Source organism: Myotis brandtii, unplaced genomic scaffold (genome assembly GCF_000412655.1).
Source record: "Myotis brandtii unplaced genomic scaffold, ASM41265v1 scaffold422, whole genome shotgun sequence".
Lineage (NCBI taxonomy): Eukaryota > Metazoa > Chordata > Mammalia > Chiroptera > Vespertilionidae > Myotis > Myotis brandtii.
The window spans coordinates 2,467,489-2,488,123 of NW_005366171.1; the positions used below are offsets into that span (position 1 = coordinate 2,467,489).

Here is a 20,635-nt window from a genome sequence, read left to right on the forward strand (position 1 = left end):
CAATTTGTCTGTAATGGAGTTATTCCTTTTCTTCCCCTTCATTCCACTTTCCCATTCCCCCCCTCCACCAGTCACCAAATACATTTTTTAATTATTTAGGGAGCTCCAGAAAGTCAAATAGCAGCTAAACCCAGTTACAATTCACCCTACTCACATTTGCTCACATTCCTACAATTCATTCCTACTCATTAAGAAGCAATATAAAGGAGTGGCAAGAAGAAACTGAAAAATTAAGGTCCATTTTTGAGGTATTTCAAAGGGAAGTAAAGGAGAGACGCTAGATACACATATCAAACCTCAGTGCAATAAAGTATTTACAAACATCAGAATGGAACCACCAGGTCCCGATTATAACCCAATAATAAGAAAACAGTCAAATTATATGATTGGCTCTTGCTTACCAGAGGGAATTCTAGAAATTTGATTTAAAAAAGAACACTGACTAGTTAAAAATGGAAACATCTGGATGATTTCCCTTGCATTAAAACCATCCTTCCTCCCTCCCCTCAACTTCCTGCATGACTATCGTGCTCTGCTTTCTAACTTTGTCAAGTATTTACTTCAGGAATGTTGGGATCATCAAGGACTTCAAATTCTTAAAACTAGAAAGAGTTATAGAAAGTCTGATGACAATCTATTGGGATATTCTCAAATTCTCACTCATCATGTATCCTCCTCTCAAGGATATTAGGGGAATCATGTACCTAGAAAATGCTGGCAATAGTAGGTGCTGAATAAATACATACTGAATGAATGGAATTAATGAAATGAAATGAAATAGAATTGGATTGTGGGAGGAAAGAAGCCCAATAAGTGCTCAAGAAATGTAGAGTTCATTTGAAGGGCGATTCCATACAGTCCCTCGTGATGACCTCTTTAACAGTGTTGAAGGACAGGGGTTGTTCATGCTTTGCATTCACCTTTAAGAATATATAAGTAGTAGATATTTTACTGCAGTTTTCTTTTTTGTGTTGGCTTAGTGTTAGCTATGTATCACAAAATTTAAGGTCTAGAATGGCAAGAAAAAATTTATTTCATTTCTGCACTAAAGTGGCTTGGTATACTCCCTAACGTGCATTGTGTACTCAGTCTTGTAACAGGACAAACGTGTGTCAGAACCCCAGCTCTGGTCACTTACTGGCTATAAAATGTTGCAGTTCTGGAATAGGTTTGCAAAGATCTAAGAAATAAACATTCAGATTAAAGGAATCAGTCCCAGAGTATTAAACACTGACTCCCAGTTAATGTTTTTTTACTTTTTGAAATATATCAATAAATCACTCCAAGTGAGCAAGGAAAAAAGCTTTCTAATATTCAGTTTCCTCACTTATCAACATCAATATCACTATCTATCTCACAGGGTACAGGGTAACTTCCAAGATCATATGAGAAAGTATGTTAAAGTGCTTTATAAAGAACAAACTATAAAATCAGCCATTGGAAATACCACATTTTTTCCAGTTGAAGATGAGCCAGCCTAATGGAGTGAACGAACATCAACTTAGGAATTGGACAGATAATAATTCCTGAATTTAAAATCTGGATTCAATTACTTAATAGCCATTTACAATCCTGAGCCAATTATCCCCAGTAAATGGGGGTAATGACACCTATATCTTACATAACTGATATGAGGGTTAGAGATGATATACTATGTGCTTAATCCCATTCCTGGCATGTTGCTTTAAACACTATTTATTATTACAATAAGCCAATAGAACTGTCTCATGTGTTCATGCTATACATTAGTTGTACACAGCCAACATAAATGGCAAAGACCAGCACAGAACACAAGTTTTCCTTCTGACAGAATTTTCCCCAAGTTCTAGTATACTAATCAAGAAATAGATTTATTACAGTATTGGACAGTTATATGTGGAATGTAGGGTATCCACCCAAAGGATACATTTTAAAGTAACTTCAGAAATAAAATTTATAAATAATTGAATAAAGAAACACAATTTGGTTCTCAGATTTTGAAGGGATGTGACTAATAATGACCCAACATCCAAAAAGGTGAACCTATGCAAATAATTAAGTTAAACAATACCAGGATATGGGTCCCACGTCCTTCTTACCTATTCTCCTGAAAAATATTTCCACCTTAGCTAGTTTGGTTCAGTGGATAGAATGTCGGCCTGTGGACTGAAGGGTCCCGAGTTGGGGGCTTGATCCCCAGTGTGGGGTGTGCAGGAGGCAGCTGATCAACGATTCTCTCTCATCATTGATGTTTCTATCTCTCTCCCTCTCCCTTCCTCTCTGGGAAAAAAAAGAAAGATGGAAAAATACTTCCCTCAACTTTCCCCTTACTTTCCTTTTTTTTAGTAAAAGGATTTGATTCTGTAAAAGCTTTATAAGCAGAGGAAGGAGTTGTAATAATTAGCCATTTTTCCACATGCACATAACCACCCTGTCATGTTAGGTTATCTTCTTTCTTGGTATCCAAATTATTATTTCACACGTTACCAATGTGAAATATCAATCTTTTACACTTATTGCACTTCTGTTATATGGAGAATATTTTCACCCTTGAGTTTTTATAGTTGGTGACTGGACAATCTGCTGTCTTTTAGCATTTCACGCCCTGTCTGTTCAAAACAATTCAACTCAAATCATTTTCCTGATCCAGTGGACCCTCACTATTAAGCTAAAGCAGAGGACATGGGGCAGTTGTGTCTGAGGTAGTTCTGGTCTCCAATGGGTATAATATTTATGTCTTGAAATGCCCAAATTTACTCTTATGAAGATAGAAACCTAAATGAAAATCACAATGAGGGCAAATGACAAATGGAAAATTGTAACTAAGAAGTTTTTATAATGCAATAATTGACAGGAAAATCATTTTTAAAAAAAGATCTATTTTGATGCACAGTAGCAACTGTAATATCTTATTAACTTATCGTCCCAAAGGTCTGAAGTTAGAACAAGAATATTATCACTGGAAAGATGAAGCTTTTCAGTTTCTCAAACAAAATACTTAATTAGCACTTTTAAAATTAATGACTGTCTAAATAAATATACTTACTTACATTTTTGAACAGTTGCTCAGCAAGTTCTCTGACATGCTTTATCATCTTCAGTGGGTTATTTTCTTCAACTTTAATTCGCTCTACTTCAAAAGCTACCAGCTTAAAAAAAGAATGAAATGGCAAAACATCAATTCTAAGATATGCTGAATTAGAAAATTGTGTGATAATTTCATACAATTAGCAAACCAAGAAGCATCCAAAATATATACTATTACTAAAATAATATTTTAGATTTTTGCTGAGCTTCACCTCTATTCTAGATGCATGGAGTCTATCCAGTCATTGGATGTCCAGTGGTCTCTCCCTGATGATTTAGGGCCCTGTTTCCTCTTGGAAAAGTCATTTCTGGAACTCAGAGACCCTTTCATTCTCCAGGCCTCACTTAGATATTTCTCACTTTGAGAAGTGTGGGTGGTCAGAAAGTCACCAAACATGTCCCTAACTCACAAAACACGAACCAAATGTCAGGTCACTCAGATGCTGGTTCCAGCTCTGCTGACAGTGAAATTTAGAAAAAGTCACTAAGCTCCAGTTTCTTCATCTCTAATGTAAGATGTAGGAACAAGATGATCTTTAGGCTCCTTCCAGTTCTTAAATTATATAAACTCTAATCCATGTCCCTACTAAAGAAATAGCTGGGAGAACTGGGAGAGTGTGTATATTTGGAGTAGAGAGAAGAGTACTGACAGGAAAAAAATGTGTGAGGAGGAGGGGGTAGATCAGCCGTGGGCAAACTACGGCCCGCGGCCGTTTGAAATGAATAAAACTAAAAAAAAAAAAGACCGTACCCTTTTATGTAATGATGTTTACTTTGAATTTATATTAGTTCACACAAACACTCCATCCATGCTTTTGTTCCGGCCCTCCGGTCCAGTTTAAGAACCCATGTGGCCCTCGAGTCAAAAAGTTTGCCCACCCCTGGGGTAGATGGATGAATTTTTTAAAAAGGGTATAAGATATTTTCTTCTAGGAACTACTAGATTTACTGGAATAGACAGACATTTAAAGCCATGACTTCACCTATTCTAGGCCAGGATTCAGAAAGACTGTCAAACCATGGCAAACACTTTTCTTTCTAACAGGCCTATCTGATGGAGTGTGGGGATAAGCTGCTTCTCAAAGCTTCATAATCCTGTCATGTGGTAGGCTGCCCAGGCTAAATGAGAACAAGGATCGCTTTCCTAGAAGCACACAACACTTTCCTACAAAAACACATTCTAATGCAAACCAACTAAGTGGCTAAAGGTGCTAGACAAGAAATTACTTAGGTCTGATGTCTCATTGCTTTTAAGCACTTGACAAGTATACACATATGAACTATTTTTCAAGTAACATCAACAAGATGCCAAAAATCATCACTGCTGGCAGAACCTAGAACAAGATGAACATTAAGAGACGCAATAGGAATCTTGGACAAGGTCCTTGACTTATCATTGTTTCTAATCTAATGTTTCTAACCTAAAGGATATAAAAGCACATAATAAAAGATAAGCTGCCAGATGAAGTTAGAGATACAAAATAAAGCTCAATGCAGACTAGTAGACTTCCAATGTACTTTGGGGAGGTGGTGAGATAAGAGCAAAGTATGAAGAATGGACGGTCATGGTCAGACTGAAAGGTAGAGGGAGGGCACTCCAGGCAAGCAAAAGACGTACAAAAATAGTCAGAGGCTGTAGCAAGCAAGTTTTTAAAAAGTAATTAATATGAATTATTAGTTGTGATGAAACTGCCGGAAGGGAGAATTTGGATAGAAAAGAAAGGGGGTATATAAACAAATATTATTATTTAAAATGCTTCAGAGACTAATAAAATGGAAGAGCTAGAAAAGAGTATGAAGAGCATCCAATTTAACCCCAAAAACATTATGTCTCAATTACTTAGGATCTAAAGCAGCAGTTCCCAACCTGTGGGTCGCGACCATCGGAAAACACATATAGCATATCAGATATTTACATTACAATTCATAACAGTAGCAAAATTACAGTTATGAAGTGGCAACGAAAATAATTTTATGGTTGGGGGTTACCACAACATGAGGAACTGTATTAAAGGGTCATGGCATTAGGAAGGTTGAGAACCACTGATCTAAAGGCTGATATATGTTAATATTAGATAACCAATGATCAATCATATTTAATGTTGGTATTAGAGAATTAGTGGTCAATAACTGTAAGAAATAATTGTCCACCTCAGGGCAATTGCTCCTAAATCCTCATATGATTTTTTTTTTTACTATTAATTAAAGCATTTGGTGCAATTCTCCATACTCAGAATTAAAACATGTGCCTCTTTTTTCAATTTCACCTGTGACTACTTAATTATCTCTATGTAATAAAAACAAAAGATTCTTCTCTGAACCAAGGATCTTTAAGACCATGAATCCTACCTTCTCTACATAAAATAAAACCAGCAACTCCAAAATATGATCACTATTACTATTCTCCACGATCTTGGGTGCTAGGAGTGTTTTCTTTTACAGACTTCAAGGAACTTTACATTTATTGGTTCAAATACAGTACTCTTTCAGAAACTGGAATGGGAGTAACTTTCCTCATTCTATCCACGAGAATGGGCTTCTATGAAAATAGTTAAATGGTAAATGGAAAGATGCATTAAAATAAGAGAAATCACAATGAACACAAAATAGCATCTGTTCTAACTTTCCCTTTCTATGGCCAATTCCTTGATAAAGACTTAAATCTGTCTTTCATATATTTAATATCACCCAAGGGAGCTATCACGGATATCAGTAAGAATGCTATTAAGCTAAAGTATGTCTCTAGGACACTGATGGACAATATATAACTGCTTAAAGTCACATATCTACTCATAAAACTTTGACTTTTTCTCTATGAAACCAATAAAGGAATTGTGTTATTGCCTTAAAAAATAAATGTTCTACTTACACAATCACTGTCAATTTTTTCAAAAAGATTTTAATCAACAATTTAAAATTAAGTTGTTCAAGATTTTATGTAAGTCTGAGATATCCCATAGTTATATTTTTTCTAATTGTTCTAATCCACATATTAAATACCAAGATCTGATAAGCATAATAGTAATAATATTTGGATTATTTGATATTTAATGTATAACATAGTTATAATTTTGATTAAAAGTTTAAAATACTACTTCTCTACTTTGTACCAGCCTAATTTTGTCTATATATAATGTATTCATTTGATAAAAACTGTACCTCATCAAAGAGATCACAAGATCTATAGGGAGGGCCTCTTTCTGAAACAAAACCTGCAAACGCCATTCCATTGAGAACTTTAGTGAGGAAATCATTTTCAACCAAACCACGCTGCCCCAAAAAAGCTGTCTGTAAAGAAAGAAAATGTGAAATGAATAATTTATCACTCAATAATGAATGGATGGTCAAAATAAAATATAATCTATCTATATATATAAAAGCCTAAGTGATTGTCGACCATTCGACCGGTAGCTCGGTAGCTATGACATGCAATGACCATGAGGGGGCAGACGCTCTGACCAGTAGAGGAGGGAGCCTGATTCCTTGCAGATTTGGCCATGGGTTAGGTTGCTGCTGGGGCATTGTTGGCCCTGAATCTGCTTCACCCATACCCCGGACCCAGAGAGGAGGGAGCCTGATTCCTCGCAGAATTTGCTGTGGGTTAGGATGCTGCTGGGGGGAGGGTGGGAAGAGATTAACCAAAGATCTTATATGCATACTAGAGGCCCAGTGCACAGATTCGTGCACCAGTGGGGTTCCTCAGCCTGGCCTGTGGGGATCCGGCCGAAACCGGCCTGGTGCATGGATTTGTGCATTGGTGGGGTTCCTCAGCCTGGCCTGTGGGGATCGGGCCGAAACTGGCTCTCTGACATCCCCACAGGGGTCCTGGATTGCGGGGAGAGGACGCAGGCCAGGCTAAGGGACCCCACGAATCCGTGTACCGGGGCTCTAGTAGAAAGATAAAGCTTGAATAAGTGTCTTCATGCAAAAATGTGTTATTATAAATTACAGTTCTCTTAAAAAGGTTTTTGATACCTGAGATACTACAGGTATTGAAAAGAATAAAAATGAATTTGTCTGTAAAGCAGGAGGAGAAATCAAAAATTAACACTCAATTTTAAGAGAAAACCAATTTAAAGTTAACATTACACTCTGAATGAAAACATATTAGTTCCACAGTATTATTAAAAATTATCAATACAGTGAACAGATGACGTGTTGTAGAATTGTGCACCTGAATAGATTCTACTTTGTACTAGCCCAATTTTGTCTGTAAATAGTGCATTAATTTGATAAAAACTATACCTCGTCAAAGAATTATCACCCCAATAAATTCAATAAAAAGGAAAAAAATCATCATCTAACCACATAGATATTTTAAATAACCCCATTTGATAAATTAAGGGGAAAATCCATGGCCAGAAAAGGACAACCAAGTTGTTTTATCTAATTGGAGTCTACATTTTGGACAGATTCCATATAGTTCTGTACCTTACCTTGTGAAAATGTATCACTGGTTCTGCATGAATTCTTATAAGCTGTAAGCATGATCTATATCCTTGGAAAAGTTGTGCAAATAATCTAAGAAAAACTGCACGTACTTCTTTATCCTGAAAATATAAGAAGAAACATGTTAGGTAATTGAGTTTCTTAAAAAATAAAATGAATTATCACAAAATCAAAAAGTTGTAAAGAAGTTGAGGGATTATTAAATAAATCTGTATGTCTGTGCTTTCTACATGTCAGTCTCATTTGAGGCAATCCTGAGTGATTGGCATCTAGACTGTTCCACTGTTGGCAGCATAGGCTGTTCAATAGTTCTTTTTAAAACTGAACCAAACAAAACTTGCTTCTAGTACATTCAATTTTCCTATCAGAAAAAACACAAGTCACAGTCTCCCCTTTCACCATGCTAAAGAAGGGCATATTTCCCAAGTCATTTGCTTTTTATAGCCACCAAAAGAATATCACAAATACAAAGAAAAAAATCAAAAACTTTTTAAAGCTTATAAAAATTCTTCCAAAATTTATCCAACTTATAAAAATGTATTCTCATATTAATAAGGTCTGACTTCAACTCTGTTTTAATAATTCAGGCTTTTATATAAATCATAGTTTTAGAATTGGGAGGAAACTTACAGATTTATTTAGTCAACCCTTATTTAATTAATGAGGAAATAGTCAAGAATGCTTAAGGAACTTGTCAAAGGTGTCTAGCTCTATGAAGCTCGCTGATTGGCCACAAAGCTCATCTCTAAGAGATGCACTGAGCAAAATTTAAAAGGGATCTCTGTTACTACTCACCCTTTCATGGCTTCTAGTTGGAACTATTTTCATCTACTCACTTCTCAAACTTGATTCTCTCCTATTATCAACAATACTGTTTCAATTTTTTGTAAGTTTCCCTCTCCCCACTTTTTTTTATCCTTGCCTGACCTTTTTAATTTGCTGCTTGACACAATTTTCCAGGCTATAGCCTCGGTTCTGATTTTTTGTCTGTTACTTATTATGCTTCCTCAGGACAACAGTTTTAGCCCTTCTCCCCACTGGTCAGTGTGCTACCCTGTGACGACTCTTTGAGCAGGACATGAGGTGAGTCAGTAGCAATTCTCTTGATTTCTAATTTGGTGCACTGTTTACTAGGCTGTCCACCTAACTCTCATTTTCACGAGGTTGTCCATGTAATTCAGCTTCTTTAACAATCATACAAATAAAAGTACAGTTCTCTTTAAAAGCATAAAACTTAAACTTCTTACCAGCATTTTTGAGTGGGATAAAGCTGTTCGTGGAGGGGGGAAAGCATGATCTGCCACTTCCAAATCTGGGTGTAGAATCTAAAGCAAAGAAGTTTTGTTATACAGAAGATCTTAATGTCAATAAAACCTATTATTTAATCTACTTGGAACATCATATGAAAAAGTGTCAGTATATGAATTACAATATATTTTTTCCATGAACTACAATGTATTTAGCTGAGGTAGTTCTGCATATATTATTGCGAAATGATCTCCAAGAGAAAATATTTAATGAAAACCCAAGTTCTAGAAAAATTCACATATGTAAGCCTATATATGTACATGCATTGATGTACAGATAAATGAAAATGCAAGGTTCTGAAAGAATATACACTAAGCTATAAAATAGTAGTTACCTCTGGGAAGGGAATAGTCTACCGCAGAGCTATTTGGCCATATAGTTGAAAATTTTAAACAAGCATTTATTTTTATGTTTTTTAGTATAATTAAAAATTAATTAATTAACTGAAATATTGAGGGGATTATGAAGGCTTTAGTTCTAGTAATGGCTTAAAATGCAGAATTTCTAAGTTTCAATTTTCTGATGATGCATCAATGGGCATCTAAAAATGTTGTCAGTAAAATAAAATACTGTGCTTTACAAATCAAATAAGGTAAAATAACTACAAAAAATTAAATTCATTTCAATGAGAACCATCCAGGCCATAGATTTCTTAAAACTTCACTACACAGAATGCTGGACATTTAATCTATCTATAAGTAACATCTTCCTGTAGTAACTTGAAAACATTGGCAAAACAACATCCCACTGTTTTGCAAGTAGCACACCTATCATGGAGGAATGAGATGTCACTAGGAGGTTGGAGGAGAAGGAAAAAGTGCTGGCTTCTAATGGAGGGTTAGGGGAATCAGTGACTTCAAGGCAGAGTCTAGTCTTGTTTTCACATGTGTGTTTCCAATACCTACGACAGTATTCAGTACTAAGTAAATACGCTGAGTGAAAGAATGAATATACAACAAATATTCAGTTAGAATTCAAAGTATATTCTTTAGATAATATTTAGTAAAGACTCCTAAATACTCCATGAGACTATATTCATGTTTTAAGACCTTTTTAAAAAGTAATTGCACTGCTCATTATATTTAATTATAATTATCTTAGTTTAGATTTAAATCAAGAGAAAATTTCTATTTAAAAAATGGCATACCAAAGAAAGAGCTGCTTGAGTCTGATGTAGAAGTGGTTCCGGGAGGGAAGAGAGGTGAATACATTCAGGAATTTTAATAGTTCCTCCATCCAAATCTGCTATGATTACATCTAACTGAAAGAGATAAAAATTAATATAATTAATACAATATATTTGTTGTTGAGCAAATTAATTTGATCTTCACTAATTCAAAATGAGAAGAACCAGGTGTGGAAGAGCTTCCTTTTTTTATTTTGGTTAATCCTCACCCAAGGATATTCTATCTATTGATTTCTAGAGAGAGTGGAAGGGAGGGAGGGAGAGAGAGAGAGAGAATCATAGATGTGAGAGAGACACATCAATTGGTTGCCTCCCACACTGGGGCCTAGGATTGACCGGCAATCCAGGTACGTGCCCTTGATAAGGAATTGAACCCGAGACCATCTGGTGCACGGGCTGACACTCCACCACTGAGCCACACCGGCCAGGGCTGGAAGAGCCTCTTGATTGTCCATAGTAAAAGAACTCTGGGTTCATGGCTTCTGAGCTTCTGTCTACACTACAGTAGTCCCCCCTTATCTGTGGTTGTGCTTTCTGAGGTCTAGGCTACCTTCAGTCAAATGGTCTGAAAATATTAAAAGGAAAATTCCAGAAATAAACAATTCGTAAGTTTTAAATGCATGCCATTATGAACAGTGTATTGAAATCTTAGGCTAGCCCACTGTCCTGCCTGGGACATGAATCATCCCTTTGTGTAGCAGTCAGGTAATGCATGTTTTAAAAATTGTTACAGCACACTGGTTAAAAATCATTGATGTGGAGTATTACTTTTCTTCTTTGGTATTTCTTTCTATTCACATGGCATGAGAAGTAGAATAATTTTTTTTCCTCACCCAAGGATACACTTTTTATTGATTTTAGAGAGAGGGAATGGAAGGAAGAGAGAAAAAAACACACATCAATGCGAGAAACATATATCTTCAGCCTCCTCTACGTGCCCTGACCTTTTGGTATATGGGATAACGCTCCAACCAACTGAGCCATTCTGGCCAAGGCAAGAAATAGAATAATTTGGTGGGGCTCATACTGAACCTGCATTCCACTAAAATCCTTCACTCTTTTACAAATAATTTTTGCTTTTTAGTTATCCACCATTCAGCATTAATACAGGCCTAATTTCAAAATATGAATAAATTATAGTACTCATAACAAAAGTATAAATAGAATGCTATATAGATTACTTTATCTTCCTTTCCTATAGACAGGATGAAGAATACAGGAAGATAAACTTAATATGCCACAGGAGAGGGCATTTGAAAATATTAATGAATTCATTTTGTAAATCTCTCATATTTGCTATAGAAAAATTAGTATGTTTAGGTTTTTTAATGATGCTTTCTTCCAGCCAATCTTTTCTATAGGGAATGCAATAGAGCTGAAAATAGTAATAAGTTGAAATGTTATAAAACTCAAGGTAATAAGATAAACTCTGGCCTCAATAACTGGCAATTTAAAGTTAAATACTTACAAGTTCATGGACATCAGTTTTAAAGATGGAATGTACTCCAATAATGAATGGTGTTGGTGAACTTAGAACTTCTAGTAGCTGAGCTGGGAGGATGGGAATATAAGGGTAACTGGAAATAATGAAAATATATGTGAGATATATTTGTTTTTCCATAATATAAACATTTTTCTTTCATCTTTATGCTATGAATTTTTTTTAAGATTATCTATGTTTTGAAATTATCAATAATATTTTCATGGTTATTACTATTTAATTTTCAAAAGGACAGACTTAAAAAAAATCTTCATGTGAAAGATACAAGCAGCTATAATAAGATCTAAATAAGTGGAATCCAGGGCAGCTTCCTTATCCTTCACCCCTCCTAGACAAGCAGTCTCTTTGGGTGTTTAATCTGGCTTCAAAGCATTTTTCCTTACATGGAAATATAACATCAGAGAGTAATACTGACTCCCTGATGGGCCCTCCCCATCAACACTGGTGATTTGTCTACATAAAACAATCAAATTCCATTTTTCTATACTTGACTTTGCACTCAATAAGAGTGGTAAAGTACAAAAAGTAAGGTTATCTAAGGGTTAAGAAAAGCACATAGGTAAATTTTTTTTAAAGTTTTAAAATAAAATCTGTAGTCTACTTTTTTTCTAGTTTGTATGAACTTAAGTTTCCTAGATGTTATGAATATTAAATCAATAAAATAATATATTAGAATAAAATATTCTGCTTATAGCACTATCAGGCATCACTGTTTAAACTATTTTATTTTTTACTTTTTATCATCGAAAAATTTTAACATACCCCTCAGAAAACAGAAAGAAAATAAAACAAAGCCGCATATATCCAATCCGGATATGACAATTACTAATGCACAATATTTCTACCTACTTTTGTTCTCTTCCCTACTGTATTATTTGAAGCAAATCCAGATATTTTATCATTATATACAAATACTTTAGTAGGGATCTAAAAAAAGATAAGGGTTCTTTTTTTTAATAGAACGATAATACCAATATACCACTAAAATTAATGATTCTTTAATATTAAAAAAATCACAGCACTAACTTAATTTTATCACCAACCATATTCAAAGAGAAATAAATGCTACTGATAATACTATTCAAATTAATTAATTTTTCACTAAATTAATCAACACTCAGTAATGGACGGCTTGCAAAAGTTCCAAATTCTAGGCTAGATTTCAATCAGAATCATGACTTTGTAAAGTACAACCTTACAGTTCAAACTATTGTGCCATGATGTTTTGATTAATCGTTAATAATTAATGCATAATTTGAGAATAATAAAAGTACAAGTAAAAAAGCTCACCTATATTTAAGAGGAAACATTAAAGACTCCAGGGCTCTGCACGCATCACTGAGTCTCTGGAAACTTGAGGAATGGAAGAGAACCTTATTTTCCGTGAGGACTGCACAAAAGAGGCTGAGGACATTTTGAATTCCTGAAAAACACAAGAGTAAATGTTTACCAAATGCACTGAATTTTATATGTGTTGCCAACAAACATAGACTTAGAATGACATGGAATGAAAAAGCCAATATTTTTTAAATCTCTGAAGAAAAATATTTGGTTAAACTATAAATTCCATACAACTTATGGGATTTGTTTCCCCAAACTTTGTCTTTACTCTTCAAATCAGTTTAACACTAATTGAACATAGTTTGGAAACATACTATTACCTTCTTTTCAACTAAATCTCCAAGGTCTGTATTTAAATTCCTATTTTAGACACTGCCATTGCTCTAATAACTTTTTCCCTCTTTAAAGAGCATTTGTCTAATGTTAATATAACCACCAGCTTTGCTGTTGAAATTTTCCTGGCATATCTTTTTCCATATTTTATTTTAACCTTCTACTTCTTGTAAATAGCATATAGTTGAAATTTTTTAAAAGTCGAGTCTGACAATCTTTGTCTTTTAACCAGACCATTTAGTCAACCTACACTTATTATGATTATATATATATATATATATACATAGTATCTTATATATTTATTTGTTCTACCTCTTTTCCCCCCTTTCTTTATAATTTCTATTTATCTTGGATCTTCTTTTATCCCTTTACCAGTGTGGAATTTATAAGCTGGTTCCTTTATTATATTTTTAGTGGCAACTCTAGAAAATATGGCATGCATACTTATCAAGTTCAAGTTAAATAGTATATCATTTCTTATTTTCTCTTTTATTATGAATCATCTTTTTAAATATCTGTTCAACCTTAATTACATGGACCCACTAAATTAAGAGACCCCATTAGTTTTCTCAAGGTAAAATACTTTCTGTATTTCCCTTAACCAATGTGACACATGCAGATTTCTTCATGGCCCATTATTATTTGCTATGCTCTTTTCTTTTTTAAAAAAATCCTCACCCAAGGATATTTTTCCATTGAGTTTTAGAGCGAATGGAAGAGAGAGGAAGACAGAGAGAAATATTGATATGAGAGAAACACATTGATTGGTTGCCTCCTGCACGTGCCCTGACCACAGTCTGGCGCCAGGGAGGAGCCTGCAACTGAAGTACATGCCCTTGACTGGAATCGAACCCAGGGCCCTTCAGTCCTTGGGCAGAACTGTATCCACTGAGCCAAACCAGCTAGGGCTGCCATATTCTTTTCTCATTTCCAATTTATCCCATATGATATATCTGAACTTATGAGTTCAGCTTTTTAATCTTCTCTCATTTGGACTAATGTAAGAGTTTCATAACTGGTTTCTTTAGTCCAGTCCTTATTAATTTCAAATCTGTCCTCCAGACAGTTTCTAGCATCATGGACATAAAATATAAATCTGCTTAAATTACTTTCATCCCTCAAACCCTTCAATATTTTCCCATGCTTTGGGGTAGTGATTTTCAAAAGCATTCTGTTCCACAGAAGCAATTTAGTAAGAGAAACTTTGCTCCAACATGTTTTATATATTAATCCCTCTGAGACACAGTTGGTAAAATGAAGATAATATTAAAACCTATCCTATAAGATTGCTATAAAAAAGAATGGGATAATGCCTGGTTCTCAGCACAGTACCATAGTAAATCATCAAGGCATATTAGATGACAATATGGCTAATATAATTATTGTATTTGTTAACTTTAATTTCCTTTGAAGTTAGGATTCTGATGCTAAAAATGTTTGAAAACAACTTACTCACAAGATGAAGTCCGAGCTCTATGTCAAAATGCCTTCATGGACCTACATCCCCATTTTTCCAATTGCGTCGCCACCTCCCACACCAGTGTGATCAATATTGAACTGATCCAGCTCTCAGAACACTTCCTTCAGTTTGATATATCTGCTACTTTCACCCATTTTCTTTCTGCTTGATGTCGCTTTCATTAAAATGTGAGCTCCTCAAAGACAGCTCCGGCCTTATACACTGATATACCCCTCCTGCCAAGCACAACACCTGCTACCGGGCAGGCCCTCAAGAACGTTTTGCTAAACTCACCACCTGAGTAGTGACATGAGTCACTATCAAAAGGTGTTAAAACTTTCATTAAAAGATGTCAGAGAATATCTTTATAAATTTATATAAGGAAAGGGTAAAATACACAAATCCTAAATGAAAGGATTGATAAATTATTTTAAATAAGACATTTCTGTCAAAAATGACATTTAAAAAATGGAGACAAGTTTCAAACTGAGAGAAATTGCCTAGAAGTATATAAATGTAAAAGGATAAGTGCCCAAAAGACGATTTTTAAATCCCCACTAAAATCAACAGGAAAAAATCAACCTAAAAGAATATAGTTGAACAACAATGGTTTGAACTGTGTGGGTCCACTTATACTCAGGTTTTTTTTCAATAAGTATTGTAAATATATTTTCTCTTCTTTATGACTTTCTTAACATTTTCTTTCCTTTAGCTTACTTTATTATAAGACTACAGTTTATAATACATGTACCGTACAAAATATGTGTTAATCAATTGTTCATGTTATCAGTAATGCTTCTGTTCAACAGTAGACTATTTAGTAGTTAATTTTGGGAGAGTCAAAAGTTATACATGGATTTTCGACTGCTCAGGGAGTCGGTGGCCCTAACTCTCATGCTGTTCAAGGGTGAAATGTAATATGAACTTACAATTTACAGAAGAGGAAACTAAAATGGCTGATAAACATATGAAAAGATGCTCCAACACCTCTAGTAATTAGAAAAATTCAACCCAATAAATTCATGAGTTACAACTTTAAACCTGTAACAATAATTGAAATTGAATCCTGATAATTCTAAGTTTCTTTGAGGATGGGTAAGGAAAAGGAACTATATACATATTGCTGAGAAGAATATAAATAAAGTTAAGATACACATACCTTATGACTTAGTCATTACAGTAATTCTTATTAATGCCATTATTTACTAAAAGTCCTTCACATGTACTTAAGAATAAAATAATACACTGAAACAGTACTTGAAATAATAAAAGTGGACACACTGTAAATGTGAAAATGAATAGTGCCAAAATCATGCTATGAAACTATACTTCTCTGATTGAAGATGGCAAATGTTGACTGAAACAAAAAAATTAAAACTAGCAATTTATTATTCAAAATTTATAAAACTCAATGATTATTAAAGAAATGTAAATACAACTTTCAAGTGATACAAACTTTTTAGGTAAGTTTGTAGCATTTATATTTGTGAATATAACATTGTAAAACATCATTAAGACTTTTAAGATACCTGGATAGCAGTGAAAATAAGAGAGCAAGTGCCATATATATCAACATGAATAACCCTCCTAAGTGTAATATTTTTTTAATATATTTTATTGATTTTTTTATAGAGAGGAAGGGAGAAAGATAGAGAGTTAGAAACATCGATGAGAGAGAAACATCGATCAGCTGCCTCCTGCACATCTCCTACCGGGGATGTGCCCGCAACCCAGGTACATGCCCTTGACCGGAATCGAACCTGGGACCCTTCAGTCTGCAGGCCGACGCTCTATCCACAGAGCCAAACCGGTTTTGGCCTAAGTGTAATATTGAGTGAGAAAAGTAAGGTGTAAAAATAATTATACAATATAACATTTATGTATTGTTTAAAACCATATGAAACACTACGACATATTATTGTTTCGGTATATATAAATTAGAAACATACAGTCAACATACGAGGTTATGTTTGGGACTAATCAACACCAAATTCAGGATGTGTTTATCTTTGGGAAGAGTAGATGCAAGGAAGCATGAGACTTGGTTGGAACGTCTGTAAGGAGGACATTATGAGAAAAGGGAAGTGTGCAGAAGGTTGCCTGCCCTGTTTATCGGAATTCTGACTTAGGGGAGTGCCGAAGGCGGTGCCCCTAATTATTCCTTGACCTTTCCAAACAAGTCTGTGCATGAGCAGACCCCCGGATGTTTACTGGAATCCTTATGCTTAAATTTTTGGGTGTCCTTGCTTAAAAGACACTACAAACACATGTGTCCTCCCAAGATTACTTACCGTACTGATTGTATCTAAAGATAAAAACTGTAATAAAAAGCATAACAAGGCAGGCAATTGGGGCTGCCTGGTTCCTTTAGTCAGGCTGTCCCTTAGTCCTCTCTTTCACAGCAAACGTTGTGTCAGAGTAATCCATTCATCCATCGCTCAGGGTCTGCTAGTCAGCCCCAGCAAGTAGGCATATGCAGGAAGTTTCAACTATATTTATGATGCTATATTTATTAAGCTAGATCATGGATACATGGATCTTTTAAAATATTTCTTTGGAAATAATTTAAAACTTATAGAAAAGGTGCAAGAATAAGAATAATGCACAGAGCACCCATCTGGCCTTTACCATGATTCACCTATTATCAAAATGTTGTTCCATTTGCTTTAACATTTACGTGCTGGTGTGCTCTCTGACCTAAACATACCCTCCACGCGCACATTTTTCTGAGCCACGTAATTGTATACATTATAACATTTAGCCCTAAATACTTCTGTGTGTTTTTGTTAAGAATAGAGATAATATCTTACATAACCACACTATGGTTATCATATCCAGCAAAATTAACAGTTTTACAATATATTATTAAGTCTAATCTCACATTTGTATAGTCATGTGTCCCCTAAGGTTAGAATGGAGCTGGAAAACTCCTATTGCTCAGTGATGTTGAAGCCACTGTAACGGCTAGTACAACGCGTTACTCATGTGTTTGTGGTGATGCTGGTGTGAACAAACCTCCGGGATGAACAGCTGTATACAGCGCACACAATTATGTACACTACACAAAGGAAGATGCTGTGAAGATTGCAGAAATGACCGTGAAGGGTTTAGAATAGTGAAAAAAACTCAGTTGATAAAGCAGTGGCAGATTTTGACAGGATTGACTCCAATTTTGAAAGAAATTCTATTGTGGGTAAAATGCTATCAATCAAAATTGCATGCTATAGAGAAATTTTTTGTGAAAGAAGCAATCAATGTGGCAAACTTCACTGTTGTATTATTTTAAGAAATCACCATATCCGCCTCAACCTTCAGCAATCGCCACGCTGATCAGTCAGCAAGCAACCTTCAACGCTGAAGCAAGACCCTTCATCAGCCAAAAGGGTATGACTATCTGAAGGCTCAGAGGATGGGTAGCATTTTTTAGCAATAAAGTGAAGAAGAAAGGCATGCATTTGTAAGGGACTCTATCCTACTTGTATCATTAAAAAAAAATTATAGTATCAAGGGGGGAAATAGTACACTAAACTTATTAAGATAGGAGTTATGTCTCATATAGTAGAAATGAGTTAGGGACAATATCCTAGTGCTTAAAGGGTAAGGTTTTCATTATCCAGAAAGGTTATATGGTGTAATACAAAATAATTTACCCACACCTAATTTACTCATACCATAACCCATAGCTCAAATATTTTAAGAAATTACATTAATGTTTTTATTCCTAACTAGCAATGCTTGTTACTGCATTCATAGCTACATAGTTATTCATAAATCCAATTTCTTTCATCTACAAGTGGAAATCAGTTTTCTATGTAACCTTGAATTGTTATTTAGTCTTCACTAGCCAGAATCCATCCAAAGCTGCACAATAACAGAGAATATGAAAAACAAACATTCCAGTGATAATTACTACTGATTTCAGTACAATGGTACAAACACATCCTGTTGATTACTCAAATAGTAAAACATTCTGAAAAATTACTTCCTGATTTTAACTTTTCTTTAGGGTTAAAGTTCTAAAATTCCTAACATAAACACTAACAAATGCATTTGTTTCCCATTTTAAAAAAAAACAACACCAAGAACTTTTCTCCAGAATCCTCCCCTTTTCTGAATAATAATAGAACATTATGTCTCAGCTTTCAAATGGGAAAACTGAGAAAATAAAGGCCACTGTATTAAGACAGGATATATTTTAGAAGCCTTAAACAATTTATTATAGTTCTTTCTGGTCAAGCCACAATGGAGAGAATATAATAATGGTCATGACTTGACACAAGGCACGAAAAAGAAGATTTATCATTCATCCGATCAATATTTGTTGAATACCTACTATGTTCTATACACCAGATGACAGCAATGAAGAAAACCAAGATCCCTACCTTCACTGATTCAAGCTTTATATATTTTATAGTTTAGTTTTGTAACTATCACTGAGAGGCAATTTTAATATTTGTTACAAATTGAGAATATTATTTGCAAATGTTAGAAATGGAAATCTTCTAAGTAAAAAATAGTTAAGAAATGTAATTGAATTGGGCAATTGTACATGGGTATATTTGGTTTTCTAGGTCTAAGATAATCACATTAGATTATTCCAACACTAAATGGCCTAGATTCCTAGTCTGTGCCTGTTCTGATTCGGTCAGATTAAAATCTACTTTAACAACTAAATTTAAGAACCAGGAAGCAAAAGGGACCTTAGGAGTAGAATAGCAAACAAAGGGGAAGGATAGTATAGAGTAACTGGGGAATTAAAGCAAGAAGCAGAAATAACACTTTTAACTAAAACTTGCTTCTCCCATTCCCTCCTGTGTTCTACTGTTAAACCTTTATGGAGCTGTTGAGATACATAAGAAACTGCTAAACTCTAGGGAGGGATATAAATAAATTTGAGGCAGGCTCCTACGAGCTCACAGTTCAGTGAAGATGGCAGATTGGTAAATAAATAGTTAAAACACAAAGGATAGAGACATGAACAAAGTGCCACAGGGCACAAAAAGGGGGCGGTTTGTCCTGCCATAATTCATAAGTTGCATATTCTTAAATGTTGCAGTGGCCATATTTTATATGAAGAATAATCTCTAGAGTGCTGAAAGAGCCAAATATAATTTTAGACAAGAGAACTTTGTGACAATGAAGGATAACCCTTAATAAATATGTTGTCTCAGAGCATTTGCATTTATTAAAGGACTAGAGGCTCAATGCATGAAATTCGTGCAAGAGTAGGCCTTCCTTCCCCCAGCTGCTGGCACCGGCATCCCTCTGGCACCAGGGACCCGGGCTTCCCTCTGGCCGCCAGCAGGCACCCAGGACTCAGGCTTCCCTCTGGCCCCAGCTTCGTCCGGAAGGACGTCTGGTATAATTAGCATATTATGCTTTTATTATTATAGATAATTTGATACAAAGATAGAGATAGCTATTTAATAGCAGCACTTAGGCACCATACAGAGTAAATGAAAACAGTTTTGAACCAGGATTCTTTGGAACTGTTCTCAAATAATATAATGCAGCAACTACATACTTTATGTGTAACTCTAACAAGCGTAGCACACTCATCAACAAGCACTCAAACGGTCAATCATTGTCTGCCTTTAGTATTTTTAAATAGTTGCCTTTAAAAAACTAGCATAAATATTTAATCTTTAATTTTGAAAAGAAAAGCGATTTACTTCCTGATGACATTCTGAAGACTTTCTACAACCCTATGCTCAAGTATCATCAAACAACTATTGTATGAAGGCCTTTCATGGTTCTACACATTGCTTACTTCTTCCTTATGCCTGGAAAGCCCTTCTCCCCCTTGCTAGCTAGCTAAACATTAGCTCTTGGTATCTCTATTACTGCACTAATTATACTGCACTGTAATTTTAAAAACATATCTGTTTCTCCACTAGGCTAAAAGTATATCTGGGATAAGAGCTATGATTTTATATATTTACTAGAGGCCCGGGGGCGCAAAAAATTTGGGGCCCTGGGGGGGGGGGGGGGC

At 35.0% G+C, this 20,635-nt stretch overlaps 1 protein-coding gene across 4 annotated transcripts in view; it reads right to left on the bottom strand.

Moving 5' to 3' along the window:
- The window catches only part of SBF2 (SET binding factor 2), a 319,520-nt gene that overhangs the window by 151,011 nt on the left and 147,874 nt on the right, over positions 1-20,635 (bottom strand). For all 4 annotated transcript variants that reach the window (XM_014545863.1, XM_014545862.1, XM_014545864.1 and 1 more), the window contains 7 exons: positions 12,801-12,933; positions 11,478-11,586; positions 9,971-10,084; positions 8,763-8,840; positions 7,503-7,616; positions 6,226-6,354; positions 3,030-3,128 (listed from right to left, as the gene is read on the bottom strand). In XM_014545863.1, coding sequence (XP_014401349.1) covers positions 3,030-3,128; positions 6,226-6,354; positions 7,503-7,616; positions 8,763-8,840; positions 9,971-10,084; positions 11,478-11,586; positions 12,801-12,933 — 776 coding nt within the window. The remainder of the gene's footprint in view (positions 1-3,029; positions 3,129-6,225; positions 6,355-7,502; positions 7,617-8,762; positions 8,841-9,970; positions 10,085-11,477; positions 11,587-12,800; positions 12,934-20,635) is intronic.